Consider the following 16,542-nt stretch of genomic DNA (forward strand, 5'->3'; position numbering starts at 1 on the left):
GTACTCTTCTCTTTTTCCAACACTGCCATGTGACACATCCATGGAACAGGGTCTCCTTTTAGCAGCCTCATTGCTGAGTATCTGGGCCTGCTGCTGGCAGGGGAGAAGCAAGAGGGGCACTTTCCCAAGGGCCAAGCAATCAAAAAGGGCCTGGGGCCCAGCTGCTGCCACAAAAGTTCTGCCAAAAAACATCTCTTGATTCAAAGACTCTTCTGATATTTTCCATGAAGGTTCTGGGGCTAGATTCCCAGGCCATGGATCCTGCTTAGGGCATATCAAAAGCGCCTTCGAATCAAGAGATGCTGCTGCAGCTTTTTCCCAGAAGGCAGGTCGGGTTGAGGAAAGGGAGGGGAGGCTCGGTGAAGCTGCCCTGAGGTTCACCCAGAAGGTGGTGGATAGGACTGGGCCAGCACAGGGGTCTTCTGGCAGGATGGTGGGGGGAGAGGGGCTTGTGGTCCAGCAGAGCAAAGGGAGCAGAGGGACCATTGATTTCTGCCTTGGCCCCAGAATTGCTGGTGGTGGTCTGGTGAGTGTCTATCTTCTGTAGCAAATGGCCAAAACTGTTATAGGTCAACACAATAATATCAGGCCCATACACTGGGTTTGTGTGAAAGCCCTCCCATGATTCCCCGCCTTCCTGGTGGTCCACAGCTTGAGCTCAACACCCTTTCTTCCCCCAGCAGTGGGGTGCCCACACTTGTGCTGCACCCTCCCCCTCCTGCCTCCCTCCGCCAGCATGGCTGGAGCGCCAGCACCAGCTTCCCACTGAGGGAGGAAGAGAAAGCCCTGAACCTCACTTCTCAGTCTGGCTTGTGGGGAAGAAATGCTCCTCTTCCCCCTCCCCCTCCACCCGCTGGGGGATCAGCCACATGCGCACCTCCAAGTGACTGGTGCTTTGTGGTAGTCCAGCTGAGAATGGAACAGGAGTAATGGACCCATGCAGACCTGGGAGAATCCTATGTGCCTTGAATTCCTATGCTGAGAAACAGAGAAATATTTTTAATAGGACCCTCCCTCCACATTTCCTTCCTGGGGTCTCTTGTGAGCTCCTGGGAGCTCTCCACATGGCGTGGGCAGACGCTGGCTTTTGAAATATCATCACTTACATTACTGGATGTATTTTGTTCAGAGGGCTGGCCCCATCTGTGAGGTTCAGCATGGCAAGGAATTTCTCCTGGTTCCTTTACCCGTAGAGGGAAAGAACCCAGGAATTCTGTCTATTGCATTCCAGAGAGAGTCCCCCTCTTCCACATTAAACACTCACTCAGTGGTCTTGACCATGTCATCAAATCTTTGCTTTCTTTCCAGGAAAGGGATAAGTCCTCCTGAAAAGTGGAGATGCCTATTGCATGTGGGGTGAAAATCAAGTCTTGCTCCAACACGAGTGTCCCAAGTCGCCTCCTTTGCTGGAAGAGGAAGCTGCTGATCTTCAGTGTCCTCTGATAGCTGCTACTCTATGGCTTCTCCTTGTATGGGAGTAGGGGAAGGCTGAATCTCGTGCATTTTTCCATTTTATTGCTTCCCCCAAGTGGTTGCAGTCTCCTTGCTAAAGTCTCGAAGGAGGGGCTGGCTGCTCCAGTTGAAGTCAGTTGGAGTTTTCCCAGCTGTGCTCCCACTCCCACTGAAGTCAAAGAATCAGCAAATCCTTCCAGTTAATAAAAGGTGGAAAAAATGACTTCATTTCCCAGCCTTCTCCAGACCCTAGAACTTAGACCAACTTCTCATCTCAGTCCAGACTGATACCAATCCAGAATTAATGAAATCAGTGGAGTTACTCCGGATTCACACCCGTATAGCTATTCCCCATAGAGTCGCCTACCTGCCAAGCACCAGCTCCTGCCCTCAACCGCCCATGTAATATGTAACCAATAACATTTTCTATGGTTATATGTTACAAAAATAAATGTATTTTAACATCTGTAATACTTTAATAATCATCCCGTGTAGCCGGACAGAATGCCTCCCTTCCCCTCCTCCTTCTGACATCCTTGGGAGAGAGAATCCCTAATCATACAGAGTATGTCTGCACTGCCACCCTAGTTCGAACTAGGGAGGCTAATGTAGGCATTCGAAGTTGCAAATGAAGCCCGGGATTTAAATATCCCAGGCGTCATTTGCATCTTGCTGGGCGCCATTCCACGAGGAGTAACGGTAGTTCGAATTAGAGAGCCTAATTCGAACTACCTACTCCGTGCCGTGTGTAGCTGCGGGCACGGAGTCCGCACTAACGGGGATTTAAAAATGGCGGTGCCCAGCAAGATGCAAATGACGCCCAGGATATTTAAATCCCGGGCTTCATTTGCAACTTCGAATGTCTACATTAGCCACCCTAGTTCAAACTACGGTGGCAGTGTAGACATACCCATATATAGTAGTCCAATGTCTATAACTCTGAAGTGCTGGAGGTTGCCTCTGGGCAGTGCTGTTGCCTGAGTCATGTCCTTTGCCTCTGGTTGTGGCACTCGGCTCACTACTGCGTCGCTCAGCTGGGCTGCGGGGGGGGAGCAAGCAGAGCAAGCGGCCGTTTGGGCCCGGCTGAGTGGCACAGAAGTCAGCCGAGTACCACGGCAGGAGGCAAAGGGGGCGGAGCGGTGACATGCACGGTCAGGGGGTGGGGCTCACAACACTGCTGTTAATGCATCCCAGAATCATATTTGGGTTTTTTTGCAATAGTGTCATACTGTTTGATCTTATCAAATATACGCCTGTAGCCAATTCTTATGAACTAAATTGAGATTTATTAAGACAAGAGGGTATTGTCCATGAAGGTATGAATAGAGTTCTTAGGTCATTTCCCAGTAGCGATGGTAAGCTTCAGACTTGCAAAAAGATCTTTCAGAATTTGTTCCATATATTATAGCCCAGCGGTTCACTAGGGGTGTGTCTACACGACAAAGTTAATTTGAAATAACAGCAATTATTTCGAATTAACTTTAATAGCGTCTGCACAGGCAAACCACTATTTCGAAATAAATTCTAAATAGTGGAGCACTTATTTCGAATTTGGTAAACCTCATTCTATGAGGAGTAACACCAAATTTGAAATAGCTATTTTGAATTAAGTGCTGTGTAGACACTAAATTCGAAATAGGGGGCCTCCAGCCCTTCCCAGGGAGCCCTGGTGACCACTCTGGGCACAGCCAGGAAAACTTACACTCTTCTCCTGCAGCCCCAGAGCCATTAAAGGGATAGACCCTGGCCACAGTGTCTGTGCCAGTTCCAAGCCTGCCAGCCCAGAGCAAGCAGTGGCCATGGGGGCCCCAAACCCAGTAGCCCCAAAATATGAGCCAGCAAGCCACTGGCAGCCAGCCCTCCACCACTCCCCAGGAGCAGTCTGCCAGCTCCCAGGAGCCTGACAGGGGCTGGAGAAGGTGGGCGCCCTCCTGGACCAGGGCGGAGATCACAGACCTTCTTTAGATTTGGGGGGATGCCCCCAACTTCCATGATCTCATCCCTAGACAGAGGAACGTGGCCGTCTATGGCAGGATAGCTGCCAGCTTGGCCAACAAAGAACACATGCGAACCCAGGAGAAGGTTTGCATGAAAGTCAGGTTGGTCAGGCAAGACCCCCAGCCCTGGGCCCTGAGCTTCCCCTCCCCCTTCTTCACCCTTCTAGCTCCCTCCTCCCAGGTTTCCCCCACCCCTTTCCCACCCTCTCTTCCCATCTCCCACCTCCTTTCCCCAGTCTCCCCAAAGGTTCATCTCTCCCATCCAGTTTTGTTCAATAAACCCGGTTTCTATTTTTGAACATGCGTGTCGTTTATTTGACATCAGGAAGAGAGGCTAGGGATGGGTAAGTGGAAGGATGTGAGGGAGGAATGGGGCACGAGTCCCTGGTGGGGAGGACTGGGGAGGTTCTGAGGGCTCCTCGGGGTGGACGCTTTCCCTCAGGGCCTCCTGGATCCTGACAGCCCCCCGGTGGACCCCCTGGATTGCAGCTTGCAGCAAGTACAGCCTGCCTGATAGCAACAACCCCACAAGAGGCACTGGCGTGCCCGGGGCAGCTCTGGCTCCATGTGGCCGAGTGCTGTGGTGTCCCGAGTGCAGGCACTCCAAGACAGGACTGCTTTGCTGTCCCTCATCGAGATAGATAAGCAAGCGGGGAACCCTGAGAACTGTCTGCCCGGGGCGGGGGTAGGGTAACTTTAAGCACGGAGCTCAGTTAGCCTCATGCAGCAGCACCACACCCTAAGTCTAACTTGATGCCCTGCCAGCACTAGTTCCGGGCAACCTTAACTTAGGTTCGGAGTCTACTCAGTGTGGACACACTATTGCAAAACAGCAAAACACTATTACGAAATAGTTTTTGTGTATAGATGTGTTATTTCACACTAGCTTAATACGAATTAACTATTTCAAATTAAGTTAATTCGAAATAGCGCTCTAGTGTAGACATACCCAAACTTTGATCCCCTGACCGTTAGTGATCCCCAGCTGCCTTCCAGGTGGCCCATGGTTTGAGCTCCACCCCGACTCAAAAAGTGTTCCCCATCCCTGCCATAAATAAAGAAAACATTGAATCCTTTTTTGTTGGACATAAACTAATATTTTACTTTATTTAAAATGAAGTTTGAATAACTAACATGAGAAAGTTAATCTGCTTAATAATTTAAATTAAACCATTCTCTCTAGCTGCAGCACTAGCAAAATGTCTCAGGCATAATTATGCAATTAACGGTCACTTTCCATTAACAACTGGTGGGCCTTGGAAAGATTTTCATTGAGCCAGGTGGTCCACAGGCCAAAAAGTTTGAGAACCACTGATCTAGACAGTGCTTGGTCCTGCTGTGATGGCAAAGGACTGGACTCGATGACTTCTTGAGGTCCCTTCCAGTTCTGGTCTTCTACGATTCTATCTGAAATAGTAATTGACCTGGTGGGTAATGTGTCTAACCCTTTGGGACTAGTAGGACTTTTTATATGATGAACAAGATTGTTAGCAATCCTTGTCATATTTGACTTGGCTGCCTGGGTGGAAGTCCAAGACTGGGTTGCTTTAAGGGAACTGTGTTTTGGCTTCTGGGTAACCAGTAAGTTATTTGTAGAAGCATTTTGTTGCTGGCTTGGTTAATCTGAGTATTAGAAATAGCCACCAGTTTGGGGGATTTTCTGCCCTATTTCTTGCAGTTTACCTTGATTGAGCAATCTCAGTGCGGCCTTCTAGGAACTCAGTCACAAGCACCAGGAGGGTTGTAGGCTGGGGAGTGGAGGTCTGGGGGGTCATGAGATTTGTAGTAGGGAATGAAGTAGGGACCAGGAGGGATAGTTGTAGGAATTGGGTGTTGCTCGAGCGGGCTGTCCTGTAGATGTGTGGTAAGGGGTGGGAGTTGTAGGAAGGTTCTACCATGGGTGTAGTTCTGGGGTGCCATGGAGGAGTGTGTGTGGGGGGGTGCAGATTTATGTCTCCCATACTGATCAGCAGAGGTTTCTGCTTAGCCTTGTGTATAGGATACCCTAGGATGGGATAGGTGGAGACTAAGCTAGTGTCATCTGCAAAGTTGCTGAGGGTGCAATCCATTACCTCATCCACGTCATTAATAAAGATGTTGAACAAAACCAGTCCAAGATCAGAACCTTGGGGCACTCCGCTAGAAACTAACTGCCAATCTGACATCGAGCCATTGATCACTACCTGTTGGGCCCAACAGTCTAGCCAGCTTTCTATCTGTCTTACAGTCCATTTATGAAATCCACATTCCCTTAACTTGCTGGCAAGAATATTGTGGGACAGCATACCAAAAGCTTTGCTAAAGTCAAGTTATATCACATTCACTGACTTTCCCATATTGACAGAGCCAGTTACCACCTCATCATAGAAGCTAATCAGATTGGTCAGGCACGATTTACCCTTCATGAAAGCATGTTGACTATTCCCAATCATTTTCCCCTCTTCCAAGTGCTTCCAAATAGATTCCTTGAGGATCCCCTCCATGATTTTTCTGGGGACTGAGGTAAGGCTGGCTGGTCTGTTGTTCCCTGAATTGTACTTCCCTTTTTTAAAGATGGGCACTACAGTTGACTTTTTCCAATAATCCGGGATTTCTCCTGATCTCCATGGCTACATCTAGACTGGCATGATTTTCCACAAATACTTTTAACTTTTAAAAGCATTTGCAGAAAAGAGCGTCTAGATTGGCATGGATGCTTTTCCGCAAAAGCATTTTTTGCGGAAAAGCATCCGTGCCAATCTAGACGCAGTTTTGCGCAAGAAAGCCCCGATCGCCATTTTCGCAATTGGGGCTCTTTTGCGCAAAACAGTTTTCAGCTCTCTACACTGGCCCTCTTGCACAAAAGCATTTGTGTAAGAGGGCTTTTGCCCGAATGGGAGCAGCATAGCATTTCCGCAAGAACACTGACAATCTTACATGAGATCGTCAATGTTCTTGCAGAAATTCAAGTGGCCAGTGTAGACAGCTGGCAAGTTTTTCTGCAAAAGCAGCTGCTTTTTTTTTTTTTTGAACCATAGAACTGGAAGAGACCTTAGAAGGTCCTCAAGTCCAGCCCCCTGCTCTAGGCAGGACAAATCCCAAATAAATCAACCCGGTCAGGGCTTTGTCAAGCGGAGACTTAAACACCTCTAGGGATGGAGACTCCACTACTTCCCTAGGTAACCCATTCCAGTGCTTCACCACCCTCCTAGTGAAATAGTTTTTCATAATATCCAACCTGGACCTCTCCTACCCCAACTTGAGACCATTGCTCCTTGTTCTGCCATCTGTCACTACTGAGAACAGCCTCTCTCCATCCTCTTGGGAACCTCCCTTCAGGAAGTTGAAGGCTGCTCTCAAATCCCCCCTCACTCTTCTCTTCTGCAGACTAAACAGACCCAAATCCCTCGGCCTCTCCTCATAAGTCATGTGCTCCAGCCCCCTAATCATTTTGGTTGCCCTCCACTGGACCCTCTCCAAAGCAGGTTCGGGAGATCTGCGCATGCACAGAACATATTGGCGCATGCGCAGATCGCCGGACAGCGCGGCTGACAAGTGGGGCTCACCATGGTTTGGCGAGCCCTGTTTGTAAGCAATGCTTCCTTGCCCATGTCACCACACAGCTTAAGAACCTCCGTGTTAGGAATTTTGTCCCACCAGTTCACATGGGCAATCTTCCTCAGACGATGCATATGGAACTGATCGAGCTTCAAAACATGACAAAGATATATTGTACATGACTCCAAGCTATACAGCAGGACATTCAGAACAACTGCCTGATAAACCTCTATCTTGGCATGGAGTTTAATACCATGGACATTCCATAGGCTTTTGGTCAGTTTTCCAAAGGCAGCGCTGGCTTTGGCTAGTCGAGTAGATACATCATGATCCACATTTATGCTAGAGGACAATACACTTCTCAGGTAGCAGAACTTGTCGACAGCCTTAAGGACTGTACCAGCAGCAGTAACCACTGGAGTCTTGGGCTCTTCCAGACAGGCTGAGGCATAACTTCTGTCTTCTTGAGGCTCACTGTGAGTCCAAAACGGTGAGCAGAAGTAACAAAGTGATCAAAAAGCTCCTGTGCATCCTTCACTGAATGAGCCAGCAATGCACAGTCATCGGCAAACAGAAGGTCACAAATAGTTGTAGTAACCACTTTAATGTGAGCCTAGAGTCTCCAGAGTTTGAAAATACTGCCATCTTTTGGAACTGAATATGTATGCCCAACGTGCAGTCCTCAAAAGCAACTAACAGCATCATTGAAAAGTAGATGTTGAACAGGAGAGAAGCAAAGACACATCCTTGCTTTGTACCGTTTGATATTTGAAAAGGTGCTAATGTGTCTCCATTGTCAAGGCTGCGACCAAGCATGACATCGTGGAGAGACCAAAAAATGTGGATACATTTTTCAGGACAACCAATTCGTCCAAGTATTTTCCAGAACCCGGTTCTGTTGACCATGTCAAACACCTTGGTCAAATTGATGAAAATCACATCGAGGTCCTGATATTGCTCTCTACATTTCTCTTGCATCTGTCTGGATGTAAATATGATATTGGCAGTGCCTCAACCGGCACGAAATCCGCACTGGCTTTCAGGAATAATTCCATTTTTAAACACATGTAGCAACAGCTGATTGTAAAGAACACGGGCCAGGATCTTACCAGCTATAGAGAACGGAGAGATGCCCATCACAACACGCACGGTCACCTTTCTTCTTATATATATGTACAATCAGGGCATCTTTGAAGTCCTGGGGGACTAACTCCTTCTCCCAAATGGTGCTAAATAAATGGGTGAGATGGTACATCAGCTGGCCACTAGCAGTTTTGTAAATTTCTGATGGAATTGCATCACTGTCAGGTGCTTTTCCAGATTTCAGCTGTTTAACAGCTTTTTGTACCTCATCAAGAGTGGGTGGTACGTCCCGCTGTAAATCATTAGCCCACTGAGGAATCTCTTCAAGAACGCTGCTGTCAGAAGTTGAGGTCTGGTTCAATACTTTGTGGAAAAGTTCAGCCCAGCGGTCAAGGATTTTAGCACTAACTGTGATCAAAGTGAGGCCATCAGCAGAGCGCACTGGTGAACAGCCAGCAAGGAGTAGCCCATAGACTGCACTCAGCCCATCATAGAATGCTTTAAAGTCATGGAGGAATTCTCTTTATCATTGATACACACCAGGTGTGCTTGGGCATCTCTGTCCTTGTCATCAAACTAGTTTTTGTGCCTGTGTTTTTGGAAAGTGGGGATCTCGACAGCAGTTCTGCAGGTTGTTTCTTTGATATTTATCCAATCATCCTCATTAGTGGGTGACCATGCTAGACCTTCATTGCTGGTGACTAAGGAAGCATCAAGACTGCACTGACACAGCGCTTGTGTCTCGGGTAATTCAAGTTTACCTACATCCAACTTTTTTCAGCATACAGCAGCATGATGACATGTTGATGAACAAAGATTCAGGGGGACAACAGTCCCATGTAGTGGTCGGACCAGGAGCCAGTACCATGCATTGCACGAGTCAACTTGACATCAGAAAGGTGAGAGGTCACAAGGCGCGAACGGCGTAAGGCGCGTGCCGCGAATGCGCAGTCCAGCTGACCACTGCTCGTGAAAATGCTGATCTGCATTGCTGGGACCACCCAGCATCTATAGTGGAGCACCCACAGAGACACACATCTCAAAGAGCCTTTGTGACTGCAGCAAGGTGAGTAACCTCCTCTTGCTTTGAGCCCAGCCTTGCCGGGGTAACAAGGGCTCTGTCACAGGAGAATGGACGGGAAGGACTCTAGGCCAGGGAGGCCTCTGGGTAAAGGAAGTGGTGTGGAGACTCGGAGCCTTTCACCAGCCTATTCACTGGGGTCATATAGAAGCCGGATATGTTCCCCACAATAGCAGAACCATCCCCCACTTACACATGCTGGAGTTGAGGACACGGGATTGCAGCCCCACAGCAGCTCGCTGGAGGAGCAGGTGACTCTCTGCTGCTTGCCCAGGAGCCAGGGTGTCTTTCTGAACGGCAGCTGCCCAAGCTGACAGGACATCACAGCTATTGTGACTCCACCTAGAAGGGATCTTGCTAGATAAAACTGCTACAGAGCAGGAGGGGTTGGAGTGTGTGAGCTGCAATGGAAGCATCGCCAGGTGTCATTATGGTTCCCCCAAGATGCCAGAAGGGTAAGTCAGTGTGATCCGGTACAATTCCAGCACCGGCTCAGGTATGTCCAGAATTGCTGCAGTAACACTTCCTGGTTGCAGTGTAGACAAACTATCAGCCCCCCGCCCCGCCCCCGCCCCTCGTGGTTGTTTCTTGGTTTTTATGCATTGGCCTCTTCGCACCCGGACTTGTGGCTTCAAAGAAGGAAGTTTCTTTCTTTTACAAGATGTGTCACCATCCAGCATCAGGGCGATAAGAAGGGGCTGAGGCAAGAAACCCAAGAGGGGAGCTGAGCTCTGGCAGGGAGATAAGGCTGCACCAATGAAATGTTGATGCTGCGGAGCTGCACGGAGAGCTGAACAGAAGGACTCTTCTCCCCCCTAGCGTGTCCCTTTTTCTCCCCGCTAAGGTTCTTGGTCTCCACAGTCATCCATTAGCAGCAGAGCACAAGGTCTGCTGTGATGCATTTACCTCAGGTCATCTGAGGCCTAGTACTGCGAACACAGACTGTGAGAGCCCTAACCCTGCCCCATGACCTCGCCTTCATGCAGGGCCGGAAGTGAGGGTCATAACATAGCAGAGCAGGGAGAGACCTTACAGCAGCTAAGTTCAGAAGAAATGTCGGGTTCCCTCTCTTCTGAGAACCTCTCCGCTCTGAGGGGGAGCTGGAGGGTAGGGAGATGAATGTCTTTCCCCCTTGCCAGCTTCTCAGTAGGAGGCCACATCTATGAGGGGGTTTTTGGGATAGTGAGGAGTTTTTTTTTTTTTTCAGGTTTTTATTGCTTCTCACTTGTATGTGGCCCATGACTGATTTTTCTGAGGGTCAGCGACCCCCAAAAAAGCCTCCCCCCTCTGATTTAAATTATCGGAGCTGGGAGAAGCAATAGAGACGGTGTGGCGCAGGTCTGCCAGATTCCTTTGACCCCCCCCCAAACCGTGACCACAGGGTGCCAATGGGGAAGAAGGAAGTGGCTAAGGTGGGACACTGTTGTTAAGGCCACTTGAAGGGAGTGGGAGTCACTTTGCAGGATTTGTGGATTTATGAATTCCTGGTTTCCCAAGTTCAGTCTCTTGTGTCCCCCTCCTAGTGAACCTTTTGTCTTAAATCCCTGGCGAGGGGCAATATTTCCTGTCAATGGTGCCTTAGGTGGGCTAGAGGGTTTCCTGGGATTCTGGGTAGGGAGCTTAAAATGAGGGGAGGTAAGTCTTTAGAATGGGGGGATCTATGGCCTGTGGTCCATAGACCTGGTGACCTGGTCCAGCCCTTGAACTCCACTGGGGAGAAAGGTCAGAGACTTGCCCCACTCCAGCCAGGAACTGGGATCAGGGGCTTTCTCCGCTCTGCACATTCAGAGGCTCCATGTGGCTGCCGGAAGCAGCAGTATGTCCCTCCTCTGGCTCTTATGCATAGGAGCTGCCAGGGGGCTCCACAAGCTGCCCCCACCCTGGGCATCAGCTCGGCAGCTCCCGTTAGCTGGAAACCGCAACCAATGGGAGCTGCAGGGGCAGTGCACAGAACCACTTGACCATGCCTCTATATAAAGGCTGAAGTGGGGACATGCTGCTGACTCTCCCCCAGGTTAAAACCACCACCCCAGTCCTCCTCTCCAAACCTTTGATACCAGCCTGAAGCACCCTCACCCCAAATTCCTCACCTCCACCCCATCCCAGAGTCCGCGCCTTCAGCCAGAGCCCTCCCATCCTTCTTTCAATTTCGTGAGCATTCCTGACCCATCACACGATTTCCATACCAAGTTGTGGCCTTGAGTCCCAAACATTTGCCCACCACTGCTTTAGAAGGAACATCTAGAAAACTGAGTCTGGCCCGTTTCACAGCTGACACCTGGCAGCAGGGTGACCTGTGTATCCAAAGCTTTTGAACTCAGCCAGGAACAGGCCAAGTGTCTCAACTAAGACCTTGCTGAAGAAGTTGATGGCTGGGCCATGCTTTGAACATTCAGCCAGGGTGGCTGAACTGGAGGAGCTAAAGGAGTTAGAGAGATATGTTGATGAGACTTTCCAGGACACTGTAGTTCTGTCCCACCTGCAGTCTGAGAGCCCCAATGCTCTTAAAGAGGATGAAAGTCTCAAGGGAACAGAGCATTCCAAGGGAACAGAGGGAAACCATCCCGTAGTTGGGACCCTCCTTCCAGAGGATGTTGCAGTATCCTCTCGCACTGAGGATACCTCTGAGGGGGAGGGAATGCCAGTTGTTAGGAAGAGGCAGGTGTTAGTAGTGGGTGATTCGATCGTTAGAAACATAGATAGTTGGGTTTGTGATGACCGGGAGAACCGTATGGTCACTTGCCTGCCTGGTGCGAAGGTTGCAGATCCCTCGAGGCATCTAGATAGACTTATGTGTAATGCTGGGGAAGAGCCGGTGGTCGTGGTACATGTAGGTACCAATGACATAGGGAAGGGTAGGAGAGATGTCCTGGAGGCCAAATTTAGGTTGCTAGGAAAGAGACTGAAATCCAGGACCTCTATGGTGGCATTCTCAGAAATGCTTCCAGTTCCATGCTCAGTAGGCAGGCAGAGCTTCAGAGTCTCAATGCGTGGATGAGACGATGGTGTAGGGAAGAGGGGTTTGGATTTATTAGGAACTGGGGACACTTTTGGGAGAGAGGAAGCCTATACAGGAAGGATGGGCTCCACCTAAACCAGGGTGGAACCATATTGCTGGCACTAAACATTAAAAAGGCCGCAGAGCAGTTTTTAAACTAAGAAATGGGGGAAAGCCGATTGGTGCGGAGATGCACATAAACCGGATGGAGACTTCTCTTAGAGGAGAATCCATTGATAGAGATTCTCTAGGCTGTAGTCAGAAAAAGAGGAGGGGAGAGGACAAACCATGGGCCAGAGCAGACAAACAACCGCATTGCATCTGGAGTATTGTGTCCAGTTCTGGGGCCCCCACTATAGAAAGGATGTGGATGCATTGGAAGAGCAACCAAAATGGACAATGATCTGAAGTTACAGTGGGAAAGGTCTAGGTTGGATATTAGGAAAAACTATTTCCCTGGGATGGGTTCCCTAGGGAGGGGGTGGAATCTCCATCGCTAGAGGTTTTCAAGTCTTGGCTTGACTAAGCCCTGGCTGGGTTGATTTAATTGGGATTGGTCCTACCTTGGGCTATGTCTAGACTACATGGCTCCGTCGACAGAGCTGTGTAAAATAGTTTATTCGGCATAGGCAAAGAAGCAGGGATTTAAATAATCCCCACTTCATGAAAATAAAAACGGCTGAGGTGCTGTGCCAGTGATCAGCTGATCCGGCACAGCAGGTCAGTCTAGATGTGCCACGATCGACAAGGGAAGCCTTTGTCGACCGCTCCAGTAAACCTCATTTCTGTTCTAGGGCCCCCACTATAGAAAAGATGTGGACCCATTGGAGGGGGTCCAGCAGAGAGCAACCAAAATGGACAATAGACTCAAGTTACAATGGGGGAGGTCTAGGTTAGATATTAGGGAAAAAAATTTCACTAGGAGGGTGGGGAAGTACTGGGATGGGTTCCCTAGGGAGTCTCCATCCTTTGTCTCGGCTTGACAAAGCGCTGGCTGGACTGATTTAGTTGGGATTGGTCCTGCCTTGGGCAGGGGGCTGGACTTGACCTCCTGAGGTCTCCTCCAGCTCTGTGATTCTAACATGTTCTTTGCTGCCTTGGACCCAAGCAGAAATGCTGGAGGCTAATGGAGTATTTGTTATAGGCATCAATCGTAGAGCAGGAAGGTATCTCAGTAGATCATCCAGTCCGGTCCCCTGCACCCATGGCAGGACCAAGCACTATCTAGGCCATTGGTTCTCAGATTGTGGCCTCTGGTCCACGAGCTCCATTCAGGCAGTCCACCCATAATTCCCTCTACAGCCACACGAAAGCAGATGAAGAGCTGCCCACCTCGTTAGTGGCGCCGTGCAGGTGTGGCTCCACTAATGAGGTGCCTGGACCCTGGAGAAGACACATGTGGAAGGTGAGATGGTGTCCTTGAGAGAAATAGAAGGTAGGTGGGAGGGGGCAGTGGGGTGAGGTGGGGAAGAAATGGGGTGAGAAGAGGGGATGAGGGAAATTTGGGATATGGAGGGCTACAGCTGCTGGGGAGAGACAGCTCTCCTCCCCACCTCAGCTCTGTAGCTGATGTGCCAGGGGAAGACACCTGCCCTCACCTTCTTTCCAGCCCCAGCTCACTGGTTCCAGAGATGGGGGGAGATAGAGTTACATCCGCCCCTCATTCCCAGCCCCAGCCCCAGCTCAGTAGAGGGACCACTATCCCCAAACTACTGCTAAAATTTAATGGTAGTCACTTGTCCAAAAAATTATACCCATTCAATGGCTACGTCTAGACCGGCAAGTTTTTCCACAAAAGCAGCTGCTTTTGTGGAAAAATTTGCCAGCTGTCTACACTGGCCATTTGAATTTCTGCAAGAGCACTGATGATCTCACGTAAGATTGTCAGTGTTCTTGCGGAAATGCTATGCTGCTCCCATTCGGGCAAAAGCCCTCTTGTGCAAATGCTTTTGCGCAAGAGGGCCAGTGTAGACAACGCGGTATTGTTTAGCGCAAAAAAGCCCCGATCGCGAAAATGGCGATCAGGGCTTTCTTGCCTAAAAGTGCGTCTAGATTGGCACGGACGCTCTTCCACAAAACGTGATTTTGCGGAAAAGCGTCCGTGCCAATCTAGATGCTCTTTTCCGCAAATGCTTTTAACAGAAAAACTTTTCCGTTAAAAGCATTTGTGGAAAATCATGCCAGTCTAGACGTAGCCATTAAGTTTGGAGAGACGTATGGAAACCAGGAAGGCCAGATCCAGGGGCAACTGGAAAGGGAGGATACAGGGAGTGGGCATGGCCATGTGTTTACTCCCCACCATGTGACTTATTCCCACACCACCCCTGGCCCTCCCCCTCTCCCTTGGCCAGATCTTTATCTCGTGTAGGCCTGGCTTAGAATCCTAGAATCCTACGGTTGGAAAAAACCTGAGGAAGTCATCTCATCTGACCCCCAGCTCAAAGCAAGAGCAAACCCAACTAAATATCCCAACCAGGGCTTTGTGAAGCTGGGACTTAAAAACCTCTAGGGATGGAGATTCCACCCCCTCCCTAGGGAACCCATCCCAGTGCTTCCCCACCCTCCTAGGGAAATAGTTGTTCTTAATATCCAACCTAGCCCTTTCCTTAGCACTAACAACAACACTAGCTGAACAAAGAGACAGGCAAGGGGTGACTTGATTACAGCCTGGCAGGGTCTACATGGGGGAGAAATACTTAATAAGGAGCTCTTCAATTGACCAGAGCAAGGGCTAACCTGAGCCAAAGGCAAGAAGCTGAAGCTAGACAAATTCAGACTGGAAGGAAGGTATTTTTGAAAGTTAACCAGAAGCACAGCTTGCCAAGGGTCCACTGGAGTCTCTGTCACTGACCATTTTAAACTGAGATTGGAGGCTTTTCTAAAGGATCTTCTTAAGGAATGATTCTGGGGAGGTTCTCAGGACTCTGTGATCCCGGGGGTCAGACGAGATGGTCACATTTGTCCCTGCTGGCCTGGGAACCTGTGAATCTGCTCCTACTCAGATGGTATTTTGCTTGGCTCAGGACTTCCTCTTCCCATTTTAACACTCAATAGCCAAGATGACAATGTTCAGATTGTCCCTGCTTAGGGATGGGGTGTCTTGGGGGAGGGGAGTGCCCAGTTTGGGGACTGAGCCTCCTGTAGTTCCCAGCGATGGTGTGGTCATTTTCAAAATATGCAACCCCCCCATGGTGCTGTAGCTAAGTGGGTGAACATGATCCTACGATGTATATGCAGGGAATATATACGGCCTTTGGTGAGACCACTACTAGAAAATGATGATCTATCACTTTAAATTCATAAGGGTTGCCCTGATCCTGCTTGCAGGCGGGGGCCTCTGTAAAAAGGCTTGCAACCTTGGCCAATTAGGAGTTACACAGCAGGCAGACAACCTAGAGGAAGCAGGATGCAGGTCAGCCTAGAAGATCACAATGGTCTGTAATGGGAGGGGACACCTGCTCCTTTAAAGGCCAGAGTCTGGAGTCCAGCCAGCCTTGGTCACTAATCACATGCAGCTGAGAAAGGAACCTGTGTTCTCTATTAAGAGCTGCGGGAAAGGGGCTGATGATGGGTGGAGAAAAGCTGCAGAAAGGGGCAGGGTCCTGGAGCTGGGACACTAAGTAGGAAGTCTTGGGAGCTGTGGCCAGGTAGATGTTCCAGTTGGAAGTTTTGCTTCCCTTTGGTGAGCTTGTGGAGTGTCCAAGCAACTTGGACAGATTTGATTGATAAACCTTGAGCTTGCATGGCCTTAAAATGAATGATGCTCTGATTTTGGTGGTGCTCTGCTAGCAGAGAAGTTGGCTGTAGAGCTGTAGTGGGAGAGTTTTGCTTCCAAGAACTATTTAGGAAGTTGTTTAAAGCCTTTGTGTCCCACAACTATTATTAGCCAGTTTCAGTTCCTGAAATGCAAGGAGTGTAACTTCCCCTGTTACTTTACTTCTGTTAGATTGCAGGGAAGTGGGTGGGGAGTTGGAACACTTTTTATAGAGAAGGGAGCTGGGGGAAAGGAGGCTGCTGATGGAAACCATGCATGTGGTATTGGTTATTGCTACTTTCAGCTCCCCCAGTGGCAGCACCACTAGAGGTAGGTTTACCCTCAGAATAAATGTTCTCTAGAAGCCTAGAGCCTATCCTGTGTAGGGGAGGTGCAGTGTCTTGACTGACACAGCTGAGATAAGGTACTGAGATAAGATACCCTGGTAAAAACTGTGTCACTCAAACTTCCTGTGAGAGATCCCAGCAGGATAAACTGGTGCTGCTTTCTTGCCTCATAGCACAAGGCAGTGACACCATGGGGCAGCTTATCACCCACCTCCTGGGTAAGTCTGAATTGAATTGAGTTATTTTCTTACAGTAAGGGGGGTTACCAAAAAAATAAGCAACCCAGGGCAGGG

At 49.3% G+C, this 16,542-nt stretch overlaps 2 protein-coding genes across 6 annotated transcripts in view; both read left to right on the plus strand.

The window, feature by feature from the left end:
• LOC102462532 (adhesion G protein-coupled receptor E3-like) overlaps window positions 1-2,032 on the plus strand; it is a 61,959-nt gene extending 59,927 nt beyond the window's left edge. For both annotated transcript variants that reach the window (XM_075902275.2, XM_075902276.2), the window contains one exon: window positions 1,309-2,032. In XM_075902275.2, coding sequence (XP_075758390.2) covers window positions 1,309-1,329 — 21 coding nt within the window. In that variant the 3' untranslated portion in view covers window positions 1,330-2,032. The remainder of the gene's footprint in view (window positions 1-1,308) is intronic.
• Window positions 2,033-15,834: 13,802 nt separating this feature from the next.
• Window positions 15,835-16,542, plus strand: part of LOC112547214 (adhesion G protein-coupled receptor E3-like) — a 61,356-nt gene continuing 60,648 nt past the window's right edge. For 2 of the 4 annotated variants that reach the window (XM_089774827.1, XM_089774829.1), the window contains exon 1: window positions 15,836-16,232. In XM_089774827.1, coding sequence (XP_089630953.1) covers window positions 16,166-16,232 — 67 coding nt within the window. In that variant the 5' untranslated portion in view covers window positions 15,836-16,165. Of the gene's footprint in view, window positions 16,233-16,264; window positions 16,468-16,542 lie in introns of those variants that run through there. The other 2 variants (XM_089774830.1, XM_089774828.1) reach the window with 2 other exon arrangements.

Source organism: Pelodiscus sinensis, chromosome 31 (assembly GCF_052426305.1).
Source record: "Pelodiscus sinensis isolate ZL-2025 chromosome 31, ASM5242630v1, whole genome shotgun sequence".
In the NCBI taxonomy this organism is placed as follows: domain Eukaryota; kingdom Metazoa; phylum Chordata; order Testudines; family Trionychidae; genus Pelodiscus; species Pelodiscus sinensis.